This window comes from Prionailurus viverrinus, chromosome D4 (assembly GCF_022837055.1).
Source record: "Prionailurus viverrinus isolate Anna chromosome D4, UM_Priviv_1.0, whole genome shotgun sequence".
In the NCBI taxonomy this organism is placed as follows: Eukaryota; Metazoa; Chordata; class Mammalia; order Carnivora; family Felidae; genus Prionailurus; species Prionailurus viverrinus.
This window is the reverse complement of record NC_062573.1, coordinates 37,474,696-37,501,193: the sequence shown is the minus strand read 5'-3', so window position 1 is coordinate 37,501,193 and position 26,498 is coordinate 37,474,696. Positions and strand designations below refer to the sequence as shown.

Genomic DNA, 26,498 nt, shown 5'->3' with positions numbered 1-26,498 from the left:
ACAGTATTCTAAGTGAAAACATTAAGCTGGTCACAACAAAATCCCTTATTATCAGAGTCCTCATTCTAGAAATGTCCAGAAGAGCAAATTACAGAGAAGGTAAGTGAGTGGCTGCCCAAGGCTAGGAGAGATATGGAGGGCTAGGGGAGTGACAGATGAACGGTAACAGATGATCTCTTTGGGGTGATGGAATTGTGTTAAGATTAATTGTAGTGATTGCACAAGTGGTTGATTTGAGTATATATACTCAAAGTCACTCCAGTGTACACATAAAATGGATGAATTAATAGGGTATGTGAAGTATATCTCAGTGAAACTGTTAATAAAGAGAATCTTCTGAGTCCTTCCTCGCTCTTAATACAAGAATCTGTTATGATGACAACTTGACTTATATCCCCAATGTTTCTAGCAAATGGCAGTTCACTACTCTCTAAGAAACAGCAATTTTATGGGCAGAGGTGTCAGTTATAAAGATCTTCCTCACAATTGGGTAAGATTTGCCTCTCGTTGCTTTCACCATGGTCCTTTCATAACCTCCCAGAGAAGTGGGAATTAGCCTCAACCAAGCCCAAATCTAGTGTTCAGATGTGTGTTTGTCTAACAGTATTTAAAATATTAAAAATTTTAATATTTAAAATATTAAAATACTTTAACATAAAAAGTCTTCGAGGACTAGAAATCTGTAAATATTGACCTTGAATTACCAAACTGCAATTATCAGATGGAGCTGAGTAGTGTTTTTCCCCTTTAGATTGCACTTATTGTGTGTATGAGCCATAGTTCCCTGACTCCTTATTACTCCCGGAGTCCACAAAGGCTTTTGAAGATATGCATGGGGACAGGAGCTATGGTTATTGCTCCTGATTTGTAAGGTTTCATTTTGGGAAAAAAAAGGCTTTGAGTAGATTTGCAAAGACAAGTGCCTCCAAGAGACCAGATCTGGCCCATAAATGAGCATAAATAGTGGTATGTAATAGGGAGTAGTGGGGACTATGGCTCACTTGACAGTATATGCTTCATATAAAGGAGGGGAGACACTGCTCAGATTAATATACTATTGGCCTTGACAAGTGGGCGCCTGAGTGGCTCAGTCGGTTAAGCACCAACTTAGGCTCAGGTCAGGATCTCAGGATTCATGAGTTCAAGGTCCACTTCAGGGGAACCCTGCTTCTCTCTCTCACCCTCTCTCTCTGCCCCTTGTGGGATTCTCTCTCTTCCTGTCTTTCTGCCCCTCACTCACTTGAGCCCCCCCCCCCCATAAATAAAAAATTAAAATTAAAAAAAAAAGAAAATTATAGGACTAAGACAGTTTTTGTCACTAGAGTAACCAGGGTACTCTTTACAACTTAAGGATAGCAAAAAGATCCTCTAGGAACCAGTCCCACAGCCTGGTTTCGAAAAAGGGGAAGAGAAAAAGAATAAAGTTGTTTCTTGAGGTTTTTTTTTTTTTCAATATAATACTTTTGAAGTGTGTGTCTTCAGATATACTGACCTTGTTAACAGCCTCATCCTCTGTTTTATAAACTGTCAAATACTTCTCAACGAAGAGGTTGACATAGCGTTGTCTTACTTCCTCAGGGACTTTGACAGAGGATTCTGATGTGACTAAAGCCCGCTTCCGATGAGCCACTTTGTATTTCGGCATCTTGTTAAACAGAGTTGTTGATTAGTGAAAAGAAAAACACATGTTTCTGTTTAAAATTCCTACTATGTGTAGGAAACAAGTACAACTATCTCAGGTAAGTTCTCTATCAATTAAATTCAAAACTAATTTAAAGTTATAAATTCATTAAAAGTAAAGTAAATAGGAAGGCGCCTGGGTGACTCAGTCTCATGGTTCCTGAGATCAAGTCCTGCATCCGGATCTGCACAGTGAGGAGCCTGCTTGGGATTCTCTCACTCCCTCACTTTGTCCGTCTCCTGCTTGCACACATGTGCTCTCTCTCTCTCTCAAAAAGAAACATTTAAAAAATAGAATAAATATAAGGCATAATGTTACCTACACTCACAAAAGGGAGCCATGAGGATGCGGAACCAGTGAAGCTACCTGTGAGTACCCCATTCTAGCTGACCCAATTACTCAAATCATCTCTCTACTCTCCACAGCCAGAATCTTAGAGCTCTGGTGTGCTCTTCTCAGCAAATAGGAACGTTTGTCATGTACCATTCTTAAGAAGAATTTATGTCCCAACGTCAGTTACCATTTCACAAAGAAAAATGCTCAGATTAAATAAAAGTTATCAAAGATTTATACATACTCAATATTGTCAGTAATATCCCAGCTATAAATAATGTTAGCATTCCTTTAGAAGAACTTATTGATACTTTGAGAACTGTACAATCAGTCAATCTGTCTCACTTTTGGGGGGGGGGCGGTAAAAAAAAGTTACACTTTCCTGTAGTTGTTCCCTTGAAGCACAAAGATGTTTTAGGAGGGAGAAATCCTTAAAAGTGACAGGTAGTTTTCTGCTGAAGAATACTTAGTAAACAGAAAAAAAAGTAATTGCCACAAATAGGAGAAAAATTACTAAGGAGGGACTGCCATCAATGATGGCATAATTTATGAAAGGTCCACCTGCCTCTCTCTCTCTCTCTTTCACATACACACACATATACACCCCTCACTGGATGTCTCTTGAAAGGTATATTTCAACGTGAAACTTTCCTTTGAAAAAAAGTTGAGGAGTCTTAATCAGAGCCACTGAAGTTTTACGTCTAAAATATGCCTAATATTTCCAGGAACAGGATAAACAACATAGCTCAATGTGGACACACAGACACAAATCCCATCATAAAATGACAATAACTATCTGACAGTAACCAGAAAAAGCTGAAATTTCTCTCTGGTGTCTGCCATGTATCTGAAGGAGAGATCTCCAGGAAAAAAATATATATATATTTTGTTAATATAAAATATATTTTTATATAAAAATATTTTTATATAAAATATAATTATATATATATATATTCAATCTCCCAGGACCTCTATATGTAGATAGGTAAGTTGATTATTAGCACTACAATTCTGGCCTTCAGACCTAGTTTATAATACCTTTACAGGAAAAGCAGCAACACTTTTCACAGGAATGTGTGATCTGCTTGGTTTTGCATTTGGCTTTTCCTTTGATAGAAATACATCCTGATGAAGCTTGTTTGATGTAAGTGAATTTTCTGAGATGTTTCAATGACAAAAAAAAAAAAAGAAAAAGAAAGAAAGAAAAAAAAAGGTAAGAGTTAATGACATTAGCCTCAGATGATTAGAGTTTAATTATCAATTCAAGGTTTCATAATACTTCCTTTACAGACTCTATTTTTTTTCTTGAAACAAAATGTAAACACAAAAAATTCCCAATAGCTAACCCCAGTATCATCTATAAGAACAAATTTAGATAATTTATAAAGCAATTCACTTTATGTAGAAATGCTTATAAGGTATTACCATCTATAGCTTAGCATTTAGGGACAAACAGCATACATTATACAAATATCATGCTAATCATATTTTTCACATAAAGTTCCACGTGAATGACTCAGCTATAATTGGTAATATATGGATTTCATAGGAAATGCTTTTTAAAATAAGGTAAAATCCCATTTCTTGACTAAGTGATTTTCTCATACCTCCTGAGACTCTCCTTTGGGTCTGAGAGACTGGACATGCAAATGTAGTTTTCTTTTGTTCTGAAGTGGCAGCAACAAAAGCCTGCCCACTCTTTATGTCAGCCGTGATCTGTGCTGCCTGTTGCTGGGCACGAAGGATGCCAGGGCGACTCATCAGTGGTGCCACTGGCTCCCTGAATGGGCTAAGGATGTCTTTACTGGTTGGAACCTATACAGCATCAACACAAAACGGAAGACTGATTTTAAGAAGTTTTAAAAAGACTGATCATTTCACTATCGCTTTTTGCACAAAGGCTTGTGGAATGGACTACATTTGTAATACCCCATGTGATTCAACACACACATAAGTGGAGTATCCCCAGAAATATGCAGAGATAAAACTGAACCTTTGAAGCATTTAATTTAGTAAAACTTTTGTGAACTGAGAGACATTAATTCTCATATGAAAATGACACTTCACTTTGTATGAAGGTAAAAGTGTTAATCAAACTGCTAACAAGACATATCTGACCAAAGTGACTAGAATTTGAAGTTAAGGAAAGAATTCTTTAGGTAACCAGGCTAAAGTATCAGGTGACTCATAAAGGGAGAAACAGCAGGCTAGCATCAGACTTCTCTACAGCAACATTCATTACAATAAGAGAATGAAGGCGCGCCTGGGTGGCTCAGTCAGTTAAGTGTCTGACTTTGGCTCAGGTCATGATCTCACAGTTCTTAAGTTCGAGCCCTGCATCCTGCTCTGCACTGACAGCTCAGAGCCTGGAACCTGCTTCAGATTCTGTGTCTCTCTCTCTCTCTCTGCCCCTCTCTCTGCTCACGCTCTTTCTCAAAATAAGCATTAAAAAAAAAATAAAAAAAGAAGAGAATGGAACACCAGAATGTTTAGCTTGATTAGTAACAAATGTCCTATAAAATGTCCTACATTTGTAGGAAATGTCCTACAAAACAAGGAAATAAAATTTCACCCAGATTGACAAGGTTTTTAAAAATATTTAATACCCATTTTTGGTCAAGGTTTGTGGGAAGGGAACTCTGAGACACCACATAGGAATGTACACTGTCACAATCCTTCTGGAAGGCACTATGGCGATATACTTTTAAAATGTTAAAACTATCTTCCTTTGTCCTGTTGCTTACTATTTGTGAGAATTTATTTTAAGGGGGGGGGAAATCACTGATAAAACCAACCAATACTTAAATAGAAGAATGGGGGGGGAGTTACATAGCAAAGTAAAATGAAAACTATAAACACTGTATCATTTGCCAATAAAGGAAAATAATGTTTCCAAAAATTTTTTCCTAAGAGAAGGGGAAAGAAATGATTTTCATAAGTACTTATATATCTGACCCTTGGATACTCAATATCACCATTTCACAGATAAAGAAAATAAAGCTCTGATAAATTAAATAACTTGCCCAAGGACATCCAACGTCAACAAAGAACTAGAATCCAAGTTCTTATTTGTGACTTGGGAGCATAAACTCTTTTGATGTCATGCAGAACATTCTGTTGTCAGTGTCTACCAAGTGTAAATAATACAGAGAATTGAGCAGAGAAATCAAGCTTGTTAAATGGCACTTTTTAACACAGAAGTGTTAAAGGAGTACTACTCACACCAGTGCCTTTTAACTTCTTTACATGCCAGCATTTACCATGTTACAAGAGATTTACACGATTTTGAGAATCTACAGTCGATTCCCCTTATTCACCACACTTCTGTTCTATAGAGTCCCACAAACAATGAGTTAGTGAATACTGAACCGTTGCTCCTAGGGCATATACAGAGTCAGGTTCAGGTGAGTCTTTGATCACACTTTTGCCAACCAATCAATAACCTAACCTTGCTTTCTGTGTGTTTCTGTTTAAAGACACCTTAGTTAGTACATATTGCTGGTTCATGAACATTGAATTCGTAGTCAATAGCACTGTAACTTATGCCTATAAAAAGCTTATGTAACACATCTCTGTAAGGCAGACTTCTTGCTCTTAGGAACACTGGATGACCCTATATTTGGGGGCCATTTTAAATAGCAAAATCACCAACAAACAACACAAACATGCAAAGAACGTGGCACTAAATAGATTGAGAAAAGGACATATGTTAACAGTATGAGAGCCAAAACAAGAAGGCAGTATTGCCTTGTTCAGCCTTAGCTGGGAATGTGTGTGGGAGGTAATTTTTTTGCCATGACACAGGCCTACAAAGGTCCCCCAAAACACGAGTCATGATTTTAAGGTTACAAATTAACTTCAGTGAAGAGGAGAATTTGCAAATGCAGAATCTGGAAATACTGAAGATCAACCATAGTAATTTTGGTTAGAAGTCTATGCGATAACAACATCCCTGCTTTTCATGAAAATGTTAGATAATGGGGGAAGAAGTGAATAATGTGGAAAACGCTTACAGAGATCAAGTTACTGAGTGTACACTTGTGCCCCCAGGTGGCTAACAAGACACTAAGTATTGGAATATGCTTAAGGCTCAAAATGGCAAGGCATGCATTTTATAAAATAACGTGCCCCATAAGACAGGAGCTAAGGAACTCACATTGAACTTGGCAATGTGTGCAATTCTCTTTTTGGGTCCAGAAAGGTTTTGATAATACAATTTATCTAATCCCGTTTGCTTTCCTGAAGCCTAGTGGGAAAAAGATAAGAATTACCCAATTTCAGCAGACTACAGGCATATTTAGCACTTTTCCTGAAGAGCCACAGGAATCCAAGCTATAAAATACCAGCCAACTTATTAAGCAATAATTCACACAAAACGTAACTTGAATAATTTGACATGCATACACGACTACAGAGGATTCCTCTAAGCTGGGAAATCAACTGTAACCATGTAATACCGTGGCTTCTGCAGGCTGTCGAGTCTACACGACACTATAGCCAGCCAATTGTCAAGGTTTTCACCTTGTTGTTCTAATAGATTATTAGCCCCAAGTATTAGAGCGTATATATTAGATACGCCCGTTATATAATTTCTATTTCTACAGAGGGCAGAATAGAGTATGCGTTTAAGGGAAATGCCTTCAAATTTAGGAAAAGGATTTAAAAAAAAACGGACTGACCTGTTTAGTAGTCTCTCCCTTACAAGCTTCACTTTCTGTGAACTCTGTGAAAATTCGAAGGCATTCCTTCCTAGTGTCACCGGAATGAGAGGGAGTGTCCTCCTCAGTAGGTTCCTTACCAAAATCAAATTCGACTACCTTGCGGTCCTCAAAAGTAGTGAGGTCCCGACTATTGTCTGGTCTTTCCAACACTTCGCCTTCTGCACGCTCACCTGCAGAAGAGACCTGGGGCCGGCTTGAATACCAACCTTCAGTTTCTTCATTGTGAGGATTGCCAATTGTTTTTACATATTTTTTGTGATGTGGATAACTTTCATTATGCATTCTGTTCTGTTTTTCTTTGTCACTGAGAGGTGCATGAGGTATGCTTTCTCCGGAAATACAGACATAGTTTTTCCCACCACCACAGCTTCTCATCTTAGGGAGGTGGTTTTTAGCACGATTCAGGTTTACGTTACTTTTAATATCTAGTGAGCTATGCGTGAGCGATTCTGGTGGTTCTGATTTGTTACCGTCATCATCTACTTGTGTGGTTAGTTGGGTTTTATCGATTTTTTCCTCTTCTGTGCCAGTAATTTGAAGACTCCTCTCCTCTGGGGACATTATAGGTACCCTTTCATCCATATTCTGATATTTGAAGCCTCTCAATGGTTTAGGTTTCTTAGAAGTAGGCATGATTGGAGGTACATCTATTACAAGGTCATCTTCATCAGATTCTTGAAGGTTTATTGTAATTCTTATTGGTGAAACATGAGGCCTTTGGCTCTCCTGGGACATGTGGCGATTCTCATCCACAGATTTTTTCAAGTGGCAGACTTGCTGTTCGTCAGGCTCAGCCTGTGTCGCTTTCGATGCCCCAAGCAGCTCTGCAGAATAATTCAGCAAGGGATCATATTCAAGATCAGTTGCTGGACATTTGTGGTCCAGTACATACTTTCTGGCCTGACTCTCTTCATTCTTTGATGGCTCGTGCCACTCTTCCTTTGGAAGCGGGCGATTTTCAAGAAAATCTTGCCTCATATTTGTATTCCTGAAGGAGGTCATGTGACTTTGCGATGGCTCTTCATGTGTTAAAGCAAGCTTGGAGAGGCTCTTCTGCTTTTGTTCAACCTTAGTCTTGACGGTTTCAATTTCTTTGCTGAGCCTTTCCAGTTCTTCCATGGTTGTGCCTAGTTTTGTCAATGCAAGAGAAGTTTTGTTTTATCTTTAAAAATCACTTCAGATGAAATGCAGACTCCAGAATATCCTGGACAAGGAGTTTACTATCAAAAGGACATTAGCTCTTCCAAACCCAGCCATCTACTAACTGATCGGTTCCTAGAAGCAGAAGAAGTCAAGAACTAGCTCTGTTTAAGTCTTTGAAATGTCGAGCTCATCTCCATGACTGATTAAAGTACATTCGTGCCTTATTACTAAAGTGCCCCACCGATGTGGGGCCAGGTTTATACATAATTGTTAAACTCTGTCAAACATGATATAGTTTGGATATAGCCTATTGAGATTATTTACCAACCAATGACAATTTGGAACCAGTTCAAATACCCGAATGCCACTTACACCGAATTGTACATCGTTTCATACACCAATATATCTTCTCTAAGAAAACATTATTTAAAGCACTAGTCTTTCCTTAATTCAGTGGGCTTCAAAATTTTCATTAAGGTCCCTGGTAGTCTACTGATTGTCTCAAACATAAACTGCCCCCTTCCCTTGCCCACCAACATAAAAAATCTTAAAAAAAAAATCAATCAATAAAACAAAACTCTAGAGCAGCTGGATTCACACTCCTGAGAAAAAACCAGGATAGTAACAAGAGAAAAGGCTCACAGTAACAGCTGTTCCCAATACCTGGCAGCTCCTTTCTGACTTTTAACTAAGGAAATCAAAAGTTTCTTCCCTCTTTTCAAGATACATTTTCCTATATAATTTCTGGGATAATTTATACACTTCTCTCTTCTCTCAAACAAGAGATTTCAGATAGAACATGTGGTCCAACTTTTAACCTGTGAATTTATTTTCGATAATCCATATGTTTTGATAACACACATGCTGCTTTTTTACACAAGGAGCTCTCTCCTGGCTCAACAACCTCTTTTCCTGTTACATTAACACTGCTGAAATGTACAAGAATGGGTTACAAAGGTGAATGACATTTGGGGGGAGGAAGGAGAAGGCCAAGAGCAAGCCCCAAAACGAGAACTATCCTAGGATCCAAACATAAACGCCTGGATCTAATTTCTCTTTAAATAAATGCGGACAGGGGTCTAAACTCAGGATAACCAGCCGGAACTGCATTCTGGCATCAGCTGGGTTTCATTTGGTTGCCTTGATTGAGGAAGGACTGTTTAAGCAGTGAAAAAAAAATCTGTTTATACTTTCTCTCCATCTCACAAGTTAAAAAAAACAAAAAACTTTTTTCCCCCACCAGAAGCTATATTTGGAGGGTTAATTTTGAAGTTTGAAGGCACACTTAAGAACCTTTGGTCAGGCTACAGGTGCCTGAGAAAATCTCCTTTGGATTATAAACACTTCTTGCTGCAACCAGGGTCCCACCGCACCTCTTTTCACCAGAGCATAGTAAACCCCTTAGAGTAATTCCATGATGGGTATGGGTGACACAAGTCCACGCACATCCATCTTACAGCCAGCAAACCTGTGCATGCCTTTCTAGGATCCAGCGCGGCGGGAGCAGGCATCTCCTGGTGGGTAGCAGGGAGACCACAGCCCAGCGAGCGCCGCTCGCCCCGCCTCCCTGATCACGTGACGTGGGCAGGGAAACCCATGTAGAAGGGGGCGTGTGCGCGGGGCTCTCAGTCACTGCACCCCATGTGCCCTGTCCTTTGGACCCAGGAAAGAGGGGCTCTTGAGACAACCAGCCCACTCCATCTTCCCGAACATTACTGCCCCTCCACGCCCAGGTTTCAGGAATCACGGGACCACCCAAAAGGCCTGAGAAAAACTCTCCCATTTAGGATCCCCATAGCACCATTACTGTTCAACATATCTCAAAACATACTTTTCACGGGAGGGATAAAGAAAAAGGGAATAGAGGTTGGCACTTAAGGCTCCTGATCCTGGGTGTGATGCTAGGGAGATTTTGCTCTTGGAGACTCGGGGACAACTTGGTTCTTCTCCTAAAGCAAGAGCTTTTCTCTTTTAACATCCACCCTTAAGGAATTGCCCTTAAGTAGCCAGTAGGAAAATAGATCAAAGTACCTCTTTGTGGGCTGGGGAAGAGGCAGATTATGGGCATCAGAGAAAGGAAATAAGAGTCGAGACAGAATGCTTGGGAGACAGAGATTAAAAAGCAATTTTTCATGACCTTTCAGGGCAAACAGAGATCTAGAGAACCTGCTGAGGAAATGTACGTTTGGTTAGTAGAGGACAAATGAGGCACCCCCACCCCCAACACAGAGACAGACACACGTACACACCAGCCCGGGCTTACTTCTTGCTTCTCTCTCTCTCCTTACTTCTAGACCAAGCAAGAGGCCAGAGGTGGATACTAGTAAGGTTACCTGATATGCTTCATACCCCACCCCCACTATAACTTGACTGAACTTTACAATGGTATCTGCAGTGGTCTCCACAAGCTATGCCAATTGAGGATGAGAAACCAATTTTTAAAAATATGGTTTACATCTCTTTTGGCCATTTAAACCATAGTAATGCAATATTGATTAATTCTCTAATACTTTTGAGTCCTGGAGAGAAGTTGGGTCATTAAAATGCGACTTACATCTATTTCTATCAAGGAAATTTTCAAGGGTGGGTGAAGAAAAGAGGTGGGAGTGAATGGTAGTCAACCCCTCACTCCCACCTGACATTTTTTTCCATAAGCCCTTTCTCACCCCTGGATTCAACATGGCTCCCATGGCTCCTCCACACCTGGAGGACTTTCAAGCAGCTGCAACCATCTGCCTCACTCATTTCCCATTGCATTTCCTGATGTCTGAACTGACAATACAAATGCTGGCACTGACCCCCGGGATGGTCCTAAGGGCACGGAAAATGGCAAAAGGACCCGGCAAAGGGTAGCATGGGCTACTGCTCAAGGCCACCCCTGAGTCACGATCTGTACACTCTCTGAGCCTACCTGAGATGAGCTGCCTTGCCACGTCTTTTCGCGCAGGGGTAGGTCTTATATAGTCCCAAGCTACTCAAAGGCGGAGCTTCCTAGCTTTCCCAACCAATGGTAAGACTCGGGCTGGAGTCAAGGGAGAAAACAGGGAGTGAGCAAATGACTGAGAATCCACAGTAGGGGAAGTGGCAGGTGAGTGGAAAGAGTGTGTCTATCCTCCATGGGGAAGGTTCATAGAGGCATAAGCTAGGGGTGGGGAGAACAATTTTCCAAAAACTTAAAGGACCCTCAGTTAAGGAGCCTTCCACCATATTTTTGTGGGGCTGACCTTGCTCCTAAATAGCGTCCTTTGGTTTTTGTTATATTTGACTGTTAGCCTTCACGGATCACAGAGAGAACCATGCTTTGGAAGAACATCTTAGTTTTGCCCCTCTCCCTCAGGTGATCTTAGACAAGGCATCTGACTTACCTGAGTTTTCATTTGTTGATCTGTGAAATAAATGTGCTTTTCATAGGGTAATAGAATTCAGTGTGATATAATATACCAAACTGCCTAACATAAAGTAGGTGAGAATTTAGGAAGGCAATGAAACCTAAGTTCTCCCCCAACCCCCAGCTCTACACACATCCACAAAAGACCAGATGCATGTTCCTAAAATCTTTCATGTTGAAACTAATTCCTCAAAGTGAAACAATATCCATATTCCATGGGTCTTCTTTGTAAACTGAAATACTCCTGGGATGGAGAGCCTCCTAAGTCACTGAGAAGTTGACGACTTTTAAACAAGAATGCTAGGAGGCTCTAGTACTAATTTAGTTTCATTTCTTGATAGGGTACAACTGTTTCACCAGTAAAACACAAACAGGTGTGTTCTTTTTGCTTTGGGGTGGGGCGTAGGTAATTGTGATTACCCTGAAAGTCCTCAGAATACAGATAAGATAAATATCTAAATGTCTTCATTTTAAAGAGAACCACCCTAAAGTGAATACTTTTCATAAGTCACTGTCCAGGATTATTTTTACTGGATGAGTTTTCCACACCTTAATTTATTTTCTTGTATTTTTTCCATTATAAAACTTTTATGGCTGAGATAATTTTATTGAATACGTCCTCCTTTTCAGACATCAGAAAATTTAAATTCCTCAGCAGAGTTTCCAAGTCATGACCTTAATGAGAGTCCCAAAGAAATTGCTTTCTGACTTAATGTCTAATCAATCTGTGGGAGTTTCTTCACTTGGGTCCTCACTCTGAATTAAATCTGACTCATCATTCATGCCTGTATCATCTGAGGCTGTGGAAATCATGTCCGTTGTTCTAGATTTTGACAATGTGTCTTCTTTTTTCAATTCTGAAGATGTAGTACCCCAAAATGTGCTGCTGTCAGCACTCTTAGAAAAAGATGTGTCTGATACACCTTCTGACGGGTGGAAGTAAGACAGAGTTGCCAGCTCTGGGTTGACGGAGTATTCGGTTAGAACTGGACTTTTATAACTGAAAAAGAAAACAGGTATCAAGAATTGTTCCTAATTACATACATTTGCAGCTCAACTCAATTCAGAAAGGCATCACAAAAATTGAAACAATATGGAATTGGAATTCTGTCCAATTATTTGATATAATGCCATATAAATAAGTAAAAAATGTTAGACCCTAAGTAGATGTGCTGTTGAGAACAGAGGTCATAGTTCTTTTGTTCCCAAGCTAGAAAAAAGAATGCATATCTAAATTCTGTATATCCTTTTCGATTGACTAGTGTTATTTTTATCTCTAGATGACTAAAATACTAGGGAAAAATTCTCCCTGAGAGACAACCCCATACTCCTTTCTGAATAGAGGAAATGGAGCCTAACCTCATATCTTACAGATAAATTTGGGAGCTGCATTTCCTAACAGCCTACTAAAGAAAGGAGGGTGTGAGCTTCATATCACACCTGTTACAAAGACTCCAGAGGTCTGCAGACTTACCTCATTGTCTTCACCTTGTACAGCAAGGCACTGCTGATGGCCAAGATGATGACAAAAAGGAAGAGGGTCATCAGGGAGATGCCCAGCATTAATTTTAACTTGATTTCCTGTAGCTGTGTCATGTTATCTTCATTTATGGCATTCAAATCAGAGTCTGAGAAGAAAGAAAGAAAAGGCAATGGGAAAGAGTAACCGAGTCCAGCATGTTTCCTGGAGAAGTAAGGATATCAGAGCAACTGCAGAAAAGCGTTCGCCATCCAGAGTAGTCACTACTCACGCCCACTACTCATATACGATGCAGAGAAGACTGTAGGCTCCATCCTATGGCTAAGTGCCCTTCACTTTTTTTTAAACCTTCACTAGAGTCCTGGAAGACCTGTTATTAGCTCCATTTTACAGGATCACAGAAGTTTATGAATTTGCCCATGGCACCTAGCTATTAAGTGGCAAAATCTGGTTTCAAACCCACATTACCAGGTGCTAAAATGTGTATACAGGAATCTCCCTCCCTGACTAATAAAAACCACTGGAAACATGACTATTGAAAATATGATGGACTCACACAACAGGGGTTAGTCCTTCAGCAGAGAAAGATAGAATTTTACTGTTGGGAACTACATTGATTTTTCTCTGATGCCAAAAGGATGGTGTACTGAGGTTTAAGAAATGAATTTGCCATTTTATTACTGAGATCAAACCTAATGTATATGATGTTAAAAAAAGAAATGAAAACTTACTGCTTTCTAAAATAAGTTATGTGATAAAAATCATGTCCAGACCCAGAGCTATCAAAGATATCAAATCTATTGATGAAAATATAACTTTACTGCCAAATTTTATATTTTCCTGAATTTATGCCTCACTTAATAGCCATTTATTTAATGCGACTTTAAATGACCATGTTGTTATTTCTCTCTTCTCCCAGCTTTCTCCCACCCAAAACTTACAAAGGTTTTCATTATTTGTTAGGTAATGGTGTTTTGGATAAGCAGTGACAAGCTCCCACATCTGTATTCTCTCATTCTGTTAATTGTCAGAGTACTATCTTAGACCAAGTAGAGTGAAATGTACAACTATCATTGATTATCTTGACTTCAAGGCAGATTACTTTGGGAATAATCAAACAAATGATGTTGAAATGGGCTGTGCTCCTGAATTGCTTTGCTACTCCTTAAAAGGTTTTTTATAAAGAAGTGTACTTGTAGTACATTTTGTTTTTTGAGGTGATGGTCAAAACTAGAGAAGGGTTTGGAATTCTCAACCACTGGACATTATGACAAAGCTAATTACAAGTATGGACAGGTTTTCTCTCTCAGCCTCAGTTCTCTTGTCTGTGAAATGGCGATAATACCAACTTCATGGAGTTGCTGTGAAAACTGACATAATGTATGTAAAGCACCTGGCATGTAATAGGTACTAAATACATGACAGAAAATAAATCATGCCCAATCTAATTAGTTGGAAAGACAAAGTATTTCTAAGGTAATGCAGCCTTTGTCATTTCTATATACAATTTTTCTAAACAAAGAATTCTCTTCATTCTCTTTAAACACTGCAAGGCGAACGGCTGTATTTATTACAAATAATCCAATGCAGAAGAGAGTTGTCAGGACTTAGATGTATTACCAGGTGCAATTTTTCCCCAGTAGTTTATTTGTAGGACAGAGGTTTTGGGGGTAAATTAATGTATTGCCTTATTGTGACATTTTCTATTGAAATCAGTTCTTTTACTCATATAAATACGACTAATCCATTAATGAAAACTGCAAGACTGCATTCAGCAGCAGGAATTTTCTCATTCCTTGCTGGTGGGAATACAAAACAGTATAGCCACTTTGGAATTCAGTTTGGTAATTTCCTACAAAGCTAAACAGTTTTACCATACAATTCAGCAATCACGGTTGTTGGTATTGACCCAAATGAGCTGAAAACCTATGTCCACACAAAGACCTACATATGAATGTTTATAGCAGCTTTATTCATTATTGCCAAAAATTGGAAGTAATCAAGATGTCCTTTAGTAGGTGAAAGGATAAATATATTGGTACAATTTATTGTACATTGTCCAATTGTGTGGACAATGAAATGTTAAATAGTGATGAAAAGAAATGAACCATCAAGCCACAAAAATACATGGAGGAATTTTAAATGCATATTAACAAGTGCAAAAAGCGTTGTGAAAGTCAATATACTATAGTTACCAACTATAGAACATTCTGGAAAAGGCAAAAATATGGAGATGGTGAAAAGAGCAGTTGGTAGCCGGGGATTAGTGACAGAGGGGATGGATTGGTGCAGCACAGGGGATTTTTAGGGCAGTGTAACTACTCTGTATGATTGTAATGGTGGACACATGACATCATGCATCTGTCAAAACCCACAGAACTGTACAACACAAAGTGTGGACCCTAATGTAAACTATGGACTTCAGCTAATAGTAATGTATCAACATTGGCTTGTAAATTATAAAATGTACTAAACCAATGCAAGTTGATAATGATAGGAAAAACTGAGTAGAGGAAATATAGGAGAAATCTGTACTTTCTGCTCATTTTTTTTTCTGTAAGCCCCAAATTGCTCTGAACTTAGAGTCTATCAATTAAAAAAAAAAAAAACTGTGTTCTATATATGATTCACTTGCCTACTCCCCCATTTGGTTTATCTGTTTTAGGAATAGAAGTTATAAAACGGGAAAATAAAAATAGCCCTCTCCAACATGGTACCTGGAGAATAATGCTTAGGGACAATTGCTTCTCTAAAACAGCAACTGTCCTCTCTGATATAGTGTTAGCCACCGTGCTACCCTTTCACATACACTTCACATTACTGGGGAAAACACTATTGCCACACAGTGAAGTCACACACTAAAATGTGTGCTGGCATCGATGCATCCATTTAATTGAAGTGTTTTGTGCTTACGTGGAATTGGGTGAAATAATTGATCTTTTTCCTCAAGCTCCTCAGCTGTTGGTGTTGCATTTAAAGCTGTTAAAACAATAAATTGGCGTTAAGGTAAACAAAATTAACTTCCTAAAATTACTGTGCGTGAGTTTAATATGTAGAATTTATTCTCATTATTCATGACACTTATGTTCCATAAAGTCATGTGAACACTGAATTAGTGAATACTAAACTGCTGCCCCTAGGGGAAATACAAGGTTAGGTTGCTGTGAACCTCTGGTCACATTTTCATCAACCAACCAATACATAACCTTGTTTTCTCTGTGTTTCTGTTTAATGATATTTTATTTAATATATATTGTTGATTCATTAACAGTGAATTCATGATTAACAGCATCATAAATATGCCTGTTATCTGACACATATTTTCTCCATAAGGTATATCACAGCCTTCTTGTGCTTAGGAATACTAACCAGTATCTTAACACTACACTTAGGGGCCATTTTAATTAGCAAAACCAACAACAAAATGCACAAACATGCAAAACACGCAGCACTAAGTAAACCACCAAAAGGACACTTAATTACAGTGTAAAAGCTAAAAAAAAGGAAGGCAGAGCGTTGCCTTCCTTGTTTTACCTCAGTTGGGAACATTGAGTGTCAGGCAATTAAAATTTTTGCTGCTCTGGGCATGTCCACAAGTGACCACAAAAGTAATTTTGGGGGTTACAAATACTCTTTAGATGTAGGTAAATTCACAAATACAAAATCTGCAAATAATGAGGATCAACTGTGTATGTATATATTTCATGTCTACAATATATGTGTATGCCATATGTGTATGCATACATGTGTATGCCATATGTGTATGTATATATTTCATGTCACATACAATATATGTGTATGCCACATGAATTAAATTTACTCATGTGTGCATCTACATATGATACATACATTTATACATGCATATATATCAATGCACATTACATTTATTCATGTATGCCTATATGCTTTTGACATATGCAATACATATTACATATGCATTTTGACAGATGCTTGCATATATTTTGATATATACTTTGCATTTATTCACACATTTCCAAGTGCTAATGGGCAAATTGCTTCAAACACAGAGAGGGACTATATTGAGCAAGAGCCTTACTTAAAATTTTTAATCATAAATAAATTGAATGACAAGGCTGCAATATTTATAGGAGAATAAACATTTAGGAGAGGGAATCAGAAAATGCAGGACACGGTCAACTTTGTGGTTTTGATTTGCATTTGCTATTATGTATGATAATGGCAGCAAAATGTTGACTTATTAATTCTTAATTAATTCTAATATTAATCCTTAATATTAGAACTGACTCATTAGAACAAAATTACACTGGTCTTGGTTTTCTTGCATAAGACTTTAGAAAACCAAAACATTTTCTCAGCTACCTAACGACTATCAGTTTACCTTTAGCTAACATTGTCCAAAATGCAGGCTCATTTGGACGGTTGGTTCGTCCTGTTTAAAAAACAAAATAGAACAGGATAACTAGGTAAGGTGAGTTCGCTTTAGTAAATTTAGGATAGAACATTTATTCACTTTTCTGTTGGTCATGTAACAGTTATACTTTGAGCTCCTACCATGTTCCAGACCCTGTGGTCGGCACTAAAGTTACAAAAGTGACAAGACATGGACCTTATGCTGAAGGAACACACCCTCAGTTTGGGAGACAGACAAAAATCACTATTCATTATGTTGCAGGATAACGGGGGCTTCAATAGAAACACACAAGTGGTGTGCACATAGAAACCAGCTGCAAAGGCCGGAAACTCTTCGAAAGGGAGAGGATGCTCCAATGTAGTCTTAGAGGACTAGAAATTGTTTGCTAGGCAAACAAGGGAAGAGTAAGGTTATTTCACTGTGAACAAAGTCAGAGTCGTGAGCAGATTTGGTGAGTTCTAAGAGCCTCAGGTAGTCTGAAGTGAAGAATGTGGGTGGGAAATGGGACCACAGAAGAAACTTGAACCTTTCCCAGGGGTCAGATTGTTTCAGATTTAAACGCCTGGTTTAGTAATTAGAACATGATCCCAAACCTAGTAGTAAATTACTAAAGATATTTAAGAAAGGGTATCACTAGGATGATTTTCTAGTTCTAAATATATAAAAAAGATGACTAAGTTGTTTGTTTTAGTAGTGTTAGAGATGCAAACTAATTCACAACAGTCATGTGAGAAACATACTTGGATTGCATGAACTGGAGAAAATAGGGTTTCATGTAACGACAGGTCCATTGTCTTCAATTAGACCACTTGTTCAAGACCTTAGAGGAGAGCCATCCTGGGGGTTATGTTTTCACAAACATTTCATAAGGAACAATATTATCAGCAGGAGAGATAAATGATGATTTTGATTTTGAAACCTCTCACTACCAACCGCCCCCCACACCCCACCAATAATTTTGGGAAACACTAATAATTGACTCTAATTAGAAATAAATTTATTCCTCAAGCAGATAGACACTTGTACATTATTATTTTTAAAATAATATTAAAATGTATTAAATATATTTATATGTTGAATATAAATATAAGTGTAATACATTTTGTTAAAATAGATTTTATTTTAAAAAGAGCTCACACCCTCTCCCTTCATCAGGTAAACCTAAAAATGGACTCAGACTTCCATTGTTTCAAAGATTTTCAAGTGAATTTAAATTGCAGCTGTGTAAGTTCTTTATAGCACGCTATTACTTTATGAGACATCCAGAGTAATGAGACTTAAATTAAATCATATAATGATATGCTCCAGGTATGACTAATGTGTAGAAACTTTAATACTTCGATATTGTTTTTGAGGGGGTTCAGTAGCATGTTCTTCACTGGTGGCTTTCCCAGGAAATGACGTAGTTGTTTCATTGAGGAGTTTATCTAGGAAAAGGGATAATAAATTATCAGCACATACAAATATTGACAACGTCTGTGATTAGGCATATTTTTTAAGCTAAAAAATGGAACATAGAAGAAAAAGAGAAAGATGTTGACATTTTCCTGAGATATCATAAAGGAGGGGAAAGACGAAGGCATTGAAGAATAAAGTTTTGGGAAAATGGGTTGCCCGAGAGGGGATTAATACGCCTATAATTTGTGGGAAAGAGGAAAAGCTAGTACTGTGGGGCCAGAAGCTTCTTTTAGAGGTAAAAGAGGTAAATACCAGATGGTATTCTGAGCAGAACTTGAAGTGATACTATCAGCCCAGAACAGCTTGGTTGCTGGTCAGTGTCAGGACGTGGAAGAGGAAGGTACATCAGTATCCTTGTAAATGGGAAGCGTTCCCTTTACTATTCAAAATAAAATCAAGGGTTTTCAGGCCTGATTTACTATGTATTTCAGTCTATAATGTGCCCCTCTTCTGGAGGAATGTCAGTAAGAGTGTATTTGGCAACAATTGTGACCCGAGACGTTTTCCACCCCTCCCCACCTCCCATGGTGGCCATTTCAGTCAATTTTGTTTAATGCAGGCGCTAATGAAGTTCCACACGAAGTACAGGCAATCTCGCTATAGAAAAAGTTCTACATAGAGACAGAGTTAATTCGGACTGAGGCTACCAACAGCACCATGACAGGTACCTTGTTGGCAAGAAAGCTATGGAAAAGAGAATCTGTTTCCAGACTTGACATGATTCAGGCAGGACTCCAACAAAATTGGTAAGTAATCCCCGAGGTCTGCTATAGAACCCTCATACTCTATTTTGGCAAAAAATCATGTGGATTGCCCCCTTGCCCTCACAGTTCTAGTTCCAATTGTTAGTCAAAAATTTTCTGCAGAGTTCCAACTCCTTGAGGGGCTTGCTCCTCTAGAATGTCCCTACCATGTTAGCATATCTCCTTCTGTCAGATCCCCATTTTAAATGGCAACAATTTCTTATCCCTATCCAACTTTCTTTGACAATACTCTGGAGACCTGAATTGTGGGAATAGCAATTAGGTTTTGCAATTTCTTTCATGGGTCCTATGGTCCTCAAAAATCCATCTCTTAAGGAATTTGAGCTACTTGGTCTAAGACCTGCCTTTCTGTCTCTTGTCCCAAACAACTTAAGATGATGTTTGGTGTATACAAACAAAAGTGAGTGATTTGTTTAATTAACACATGCCCTTGTGTTTAATTGTGCCCATGTGTTTAATTAACACATGCCCTTGAAATGTCCCTAATTTATTTCCCAAGGTTTGGAATTGTTCAAAATATTCCATTATTATCAAATAGCTTTTATTAACAATTAGGTATTACTGAGTCTGGCTTTTCCCAATATTAAAGTTGCCAGAGCCAGACACATTCTCTCTTCTCTATTTAATTTTATCCTCTTTTCCTTGTCTTCTGTTTTATGCTTGGGGGTTTTATAGATTTGAGCTGCCAACACTTCATGGTGAAAGATATGTATATCTTTAAACATATACATATAGATATGTATATGTACTTTGGAGACTGTTAATGGCCTCCAAACTCACATGCTGGCAACAGCTTTATTTAGCAAATTCATTATGCTTGGTGGAAAGACACAAAAAAGAAATAAGAACATTTGAAGTTGGAGGTATAAGCAGAAAGGAGTAAAAATGTGGGCTTAAGAACGACATACAGTTTTATAGAGCTATACATTTAGTCATTTATCTTTCCATGAAAACCAAAAACATGAGGCTAAGAAATGCAAGAACCTCCTTGACTTCTAACTTTATTAGTGCAAGGGGTATGGAGTCTCCTTATTTTGGAGGTAGGATTCTCTGACACTAGCTCCACTAAGACCTTTTTCCTACTTGATACTCTCTAGAGCTATTTTGAAATCTTGCTTTAAGGGCTCTTCCTATTTGCAGTGGTGGTTTTCACTACTTTCAGTACTTACAGTTTCTTAGAGCAAATTGCAAATCGGTTGTTGCTCTCACAGATATTTCAGACTGGCTGCCATTTACATTTTGCGTTGTGAACACATCTAAAAACACAAGATCAAATATTTTCAGCAACTAGCTAAGTTACTTCTTGTTCCTTTAAATTTTTCCTCATCTGATTTTTTTTTCTTAAAACAAAGGTACTAATTCCAAGAAAAGAATAATAAAGTATTTGAGATATTCTTCATCTACAAATTGAGGAAATGGGGCATGGTTTAAAAATAAAATTCATGGGGGAAAAAGCCAAATTGGTATCCTGATATTAAATAACATTTCAAGGAGAAATTATTGAGGAAATTATAACAAGTGCTAAAGTAGATTTGTAGGTGTATATTATTATCACTGTATTGATATAATCAAAAGCCAAGTAAGAAGCATTAGTTTGCCCCTGAACCTTCTGTTAGATTATAGAATAGCTTAAACAGCATATATTTCAGTAACAATAACAATCACAGTCTCCCATACATGTTCACATTTACATATGTACATAAAGAATCTTGCTCTTAAAAGTTGTCAGTGGGGTTGGTTATAATTCAAAACCAATGGATATATCCACCCAGAGTAAGAGTAGATTGGATCAAGATGGCTGACTGAATCATTGACATATGAATATATATACATGTCTCTTTTTTCCAAAATCTCATGAAATGACAGAAAATCTTATATGTACATGAATACATATGTGTGTTTAGTACATACACATCTATTCATTCGTCATACCACTCAGGCTTACACTCATGCTTACACATACACACACATGCACACACACACACACACAGTCCCATTAATGTATCATGATTTTTGAGGAATTTCTGAGCTAGATCTATGGAAAAATGTAGCAAAAGGAAGCAAAAGCCCAACATGTATGTTGTAAGTTATGAAAGTATAGAAACTAAGACACAGTGGTATTTTTACAGGGAAAGACAGATCAAAGAAACAATAAAAAAGGTTGCAACTGACCCAAGTTCAAATGAGAGTATATATTAAATGGGTTTCACATAAGTAGGGAATTGGTGTTCAATATTGGGCAATCCTCCTTGAAAAACACAAAGTTTCATGCCTATTTTATGCCATATACAAAGATAACTGATTTAAGAACTAAAAGTTAAAGACAAAAATATGAAATCATTTGAAAAAATAGGAAAATAATTTATCTTGGATTGAATAAGACCTATCTAACCAAAACACAAATTTTTTAAAAAAATAATCAACATTGATTTCATAAAATTAAAATTTTTATCTGTGATTAAGATACCTAAACAGGTTTTAAAGATAAGCAATAGCCTGGGGGGAAAATACCTGTTAACTATTACTATAGCAAAAATAATTTGCTAAACATAAAAGAGCCCCTACAAATACATGAAAATACAACCTGATAGAAAAATGGGCCATGGATATGAATAGGCAAATCATAGAAGTAGGAATAAAAATATCCCAAAAATACAGAGAAAAATGCTCAACTTCATAAGTAATCAGAATGCAAATGAAAATAGTCATGGAAAATTCTCATTTATATTCACAAAATATGGTTAACAATTTTCATTGTAGGTAAGATTGTGGAGCATTCTTGGAGGCTATAAATTGGTAGATGCTTTTTGGCAGTGTCTGGGTGGCTCAGTCGGTTAAGCGTCCGACTTCAGCTCATGTCATGATCTCACAGTTTGTGAGTTCGAGCCCCACCTCGGGCTCTCTGCTGACAGCTCAGAGCCTGGAGCCTGCTTTGGATTCTGTGTCTCCCTATCTGTCTGCTCCTCCCCTGTTCACTCTCTCTCTTTCTCTCTCTCTGTGAAAAATAAAAATAAAACATTAACAAATAAATAAATAAATTGGTAGATGCTTTTTGGAGGGCAATTTGGTGGTATCTATCAATATTTTTAAAGATTCATTTTTTTATTCAGCAATGTCCAGTACTCGGTATCTATCTAAAGGGAGATACACTTAAGCATATATGAGAAGAATGTCCAAGGGAAAAACTGCACATAATCTAATTCTTTAAAAAAGATAGTGGCTCAATTATGGGACATCATTTTCTGGAGTACTAGGTATCCACCTAGTGGATAGATGTGAAACGAGCTCGAGGTGTTAAATGAGAAAAGTAAATCTTGACACATTTTTGGTAAGATTTCATTTATGTTTTGTATGTATTTGTGTGTGTAAGAATGATTTTTTTCTTTAATCAAAGTCATCATCAGGCCTTGATTTATACCCTCTGGTTCATTCCAGAGGTACATCCTGAAAGGGGAATGGTTGAACCATGTGCACACCATAGTGGCGGTCTGATCCTGGACAGATTAGATCCCACTCCTCCTGACTCTGCTTTTGGTAGCTATGAAACCTGGCAATTGACCTCTCTGAGCATCAGGTGTTTTTTGCACCTACAAAAGACAGATATTGATTCATCAAAGAGAAAATAGAAATACAACTTACGCATTATTGTGATCAAAGTACTTGAGTGTATATATTTGTACATGTATATATATGTCTATATCTTGATTGTATTTCTATTTTTAATTTGATTAATGTTAATAAGAATCCCAAGATAATTAGATTTAGTCTTAATTTTTTTATTTTTCATTTTTAAAAAGTTTATTTATTTTGAGAGGGAGCAGGGGAGGGACAGAGAGAGAGAGAATCCCAAGCAGGCTCCATGCTGTTAGCAGAGCCCCACATGGGGCTCGAACCCACAAAGCTCAAGATCATGATCTGAGCTGAGAGCAAGAGTTGGACGGTTAATCGACTGAGCCACCCAGGCACCCCTGTTTTTATTCTTAACAAGAGTTTCTTAGGAACTTTTCACTTTTTAGAATGGTGGACCTTACAAGGAGATGGAAAGAAAGCCCATATGAGTAATGATGAATAAACTGAAGTTTGATGGACCTTCCAAACATCTTAAAGTCATCTTGACATGAATTGAATTTTGCCCCCCCTCCAAAAGTCTGAACCCCCAGCACCTCAGAATGAAACCTAATTCAAAATAGGGTTGTTGAAGATAAAATTAATCAAGATGAAGTCAGCTTCTTAGTCTGGCCACCTTGGACAGGGCTGGGCAGGGTAAGGTGGGGTAGGGTAGGGTAGGGCAGGGAAAAAAAGATGGAGTCACCCTGGAGTAGGTTGGGATCCTCATCTGATATGGTGTCCTTACAAGAAGATGGAAATGGACAGAGAGACAGAGCAAGAGTGCCATGTGAAGATGGAGGCAGAGATGGGAATTCGTGACAAGCTGAGGAATGCCTGAGGCTACCAGAAGCTGGAAGAGGCAAGGAACGATCCTTCCCTAGAGGCTTTGGGGAGAGTATAGCATGACCAAAACTTTGGTTTTGGATTTCTCGCTTCCAGAACTGTGAGAGAATAAATTTCTGTTGCTCTGAGCTACCCAGTCTGTGGTACTTTGTTTTAGCAGCCCTAGAAAATGGATACACACCTCCAAAGAAAGTTTGGTTAACAAAAAACCATACAATTAGATCAATTGCAAATCACGAGAATGCCACGTGCCCTCTGTTAATTACAGACCATTATTGAAAGAATCCTGTTAAACTTCATAGTGTCTCATGAAAACAAAGTGATAGAAAATAAAAATTTCATTTTACACATGGAAACATTTAGAAGGTAAATAGGAATTTAAGATGTAGGAAATAAAATGATAGAGTTTTAAAAAGAGTTAAAATAAATCAAACCAGAATAACTAGCTTTTGCATATGTATTTCTATAAACTTTAAAGACTTACATTGTTTTATATCTTTATAATAATTGCCATTCTTCTCATTAGCAGGAGTATCCACCTTATTTTCCGGTGGCTCATTTTCTGGTGGGTCCTTATTTTCCGGTGGTTTATATTCTGGAGGTTCCTTATTTTCTAGCGGTTCCTTATTTTCTGGTGGTTCCTTGTTTTCCAGCGGTTCCTTATTTTCCATCAGTTCCTTGTTTTCCATCAGTTCCTTATTTTCCGGTGGTTCCTTATTTTCCAGTGCCTGTTTACCTTGTTTTTCAGGTAGCATCATTTCCGATAACATCATGTCCCCAGACTCTGTAAAAAGCATGATCAGAAATATGTTGAGTTCTTTTACTACTTTCCCCTTTTCAGCTACATTTTTTCACAAAGGATTTGAGGCCGAGATTTAGAATGTACATTATGCCATATTTCCAATGGTAAACTTTACATCGACCTCTAGAAAACTGTCACATACCAATTTTCTAGGGTAATGGGTCATCTTATCTGCTATTTCTGTAAAATCTTTAAATACTTACTCTCACCATCATTATGGGAAGTCATATTGGGGAGCTGTGAGGAAAAAACCCCAGATACAAAAATATACAATATAAAATTCATTGGGAAAATGATATGATTTATCCAGTTATCTACTGCATCTCCTCAGGGTTTCCTTTTCTGTTGCCCAGCAGATCCGACAACTAGCTAGGTCATTATGATGTCACTGCCAAGTGGAGGTCAGAATGTCGGGTAGGAGTTTCCAAAAGCTTTGTGACTCAATCTGACATCTATTTTATCTTTGGTACTCTGGTGGTTTCTAGTTTTTTAAAAAGAAACCATTATCAGACTTTCTTTGAAAATTAAGAAATATATTTTCATGAAATAATGTGAATTGTTAGTCCCTGGATTTTAAAGAACCATGAATATTGTTGCTAACAAAATGAGAACATGCTTTGGTTTTCAGAGCATTACAATATTATGTGTTCTTTTGGATAGCTGCAGCAAAGTATCTGTTAAAAACCAATTAGAGATACCAAGATTCAAGCCATATGCCCTGCCAGTTCTGGTTCATGGACTACCTTAACTATAACTCTTTAGGAAAAGTGTTTTGAAACTCATCTTTTATATATATGTATATATATATATATATATATATATGTGTGTGTGTGTGTGTATATATATATATATATATATATATATATATAAGACCTGTATCCTTCATGAAATATAAAATATTTGTTTTCCTTAAAACATTTTTATCAATGAAACCCACCTTTACCTCACATACTGATTGAAAAAAGAATCTAGGACCTGGGGAAGATGGCTGCATAGGAGGATGCTGGGCTCACCACGTCCTGCTGATCACTTAGATTCCACCTACACCTGCCTAAATAACCTAGAAAACCGCCAGAAGACTAGCAGAACTGAGTCTCTGGAGCCAAGCGCAGACGAGAGGCCCTCGGAAGAGGGTAGGAAGGGCAGAGAGGCGGTGCGCACTCCACAGACTGGCGGGAGGGAGCCGGGGCGGAGGGGCGGCCCACCGGTGAAGCAGAGCCCCCGAGTCTGGCTTGCAAAAGTGGAAGGGCCGGATGGAGTGTGTTCTGACAGCAAGCGCGACTTAGCATCTGGGAGGTCATAAGTTAACAGCTCTGCTCGGAAAGCGGGAAGGCTGGAGAACAAAGGGAGCGAGAGTTGCTGAGCCCCCAGATGACAGAGCTCAGTTTGTTGGGGAACAAAGGTGCTCACCAGCGCCATATCCCTTGCCCATCCCCCAGCCAAAATCCCAAAGGGAACCAGTTCCTGCCAGGGAACTTGCTTGCACCACGCAACCCCCCAAAGCTGTGCTTCTGCGGATCCATCCCTCCAGCGGCAGGTCTGACTCCCTCCTGGTGCCACAGGGACCTCCTGAAGCGGACCTCTGAAGGATAAGTGAGCTGAGCCTGCCCCTCCCACCCCTGTGCACCTTGCTGATCCACCCTAGCTAATACGCCAGATCTACACCCTAGCTAATACACCACAAGCCTGGCAGTGTGCAAGTAGCCCAGACGAGCCACGCCACCCCACAGTGAACCCCGCCCCTAGGAGAGGGGAAGAGAAGGCACACACCAGTCTGACTGTGGCCCCAGTGGTGGGCTGGGGGCAGATATCAGGTCTGACTGCGGTCCCGCCCACCAACGCAAGTTATTCAAGACAGCACAGGGGAAGTGCCCCGCAGTCCC

General features: G+C 38.4%; 2 protein-coding genes across 2 annotated transcripts in view; both read right to left on the bottom strand.

Moving 5' to 3' along the window:
* LOC125150337 (putative exonuclease GOR) overlaps positions 1–8,251 on the bottom strand; it is a 38,502-nt gene extending 30,251 nt beyond the window's left edge. Inside the window, exons 1-5 of the mRNA XM_047830124.1 lie at positions 6,694–8,251; positions 6,171–6,260; positions 3,622–3,829; positions 3,053–3,171; positions 1,493–1,645 (exon numbers count right to left, since the gene is read on the bottom strand). Coding sequence (XP_047686080.1) covers positions 1,493–1,645; positions 3,053–3,171; positions 3,622–3,829; positions 6,171–6,260; positions 6,694–7,854 — 1,731 coding nt within the window. The 5' untranslated portion in view covers positions 7,855–8,251. The remainder of the gene's footprint in view (positions 1–1,492; positions 1,646–3,052; positions 3,172–3,621; positions 3,830–6,170; positions 6,261–6,693) is intronic.
* Positions 8,252–11,801: 3,550 nt separating this feature from the next.
* On the bottom strand, positions 11,802–24,976 carry EQTN (equatorin). Its single transcript, XM_047830125.1, has 8 exons — positions 24,819–24,976; positions 24,298–24,597; positions 20,531–20,617; positions 18,477–18,566; positions 17,107–17,157; positions 15,660–15,725; positions 12,741–12,894; positions 11,802–12,266 (listed from the first exon to the last, which is right to left on the bottom strand). The coding sequence occupies exons 1-8, from the start codon at positions 24,898–24,900 to the stop codon at positions 11,987–11,989; spliced, it is 1,110 nt and encodes a 369-aa protein (XP_047686081.1). The 5' UTR covers positions 24,901–24,976; the 3' UTR covers positions 11,802–11,986.
* Between the last annotated feature and the right edge of the window lie 1,522 nt (positions 24,977–26,498).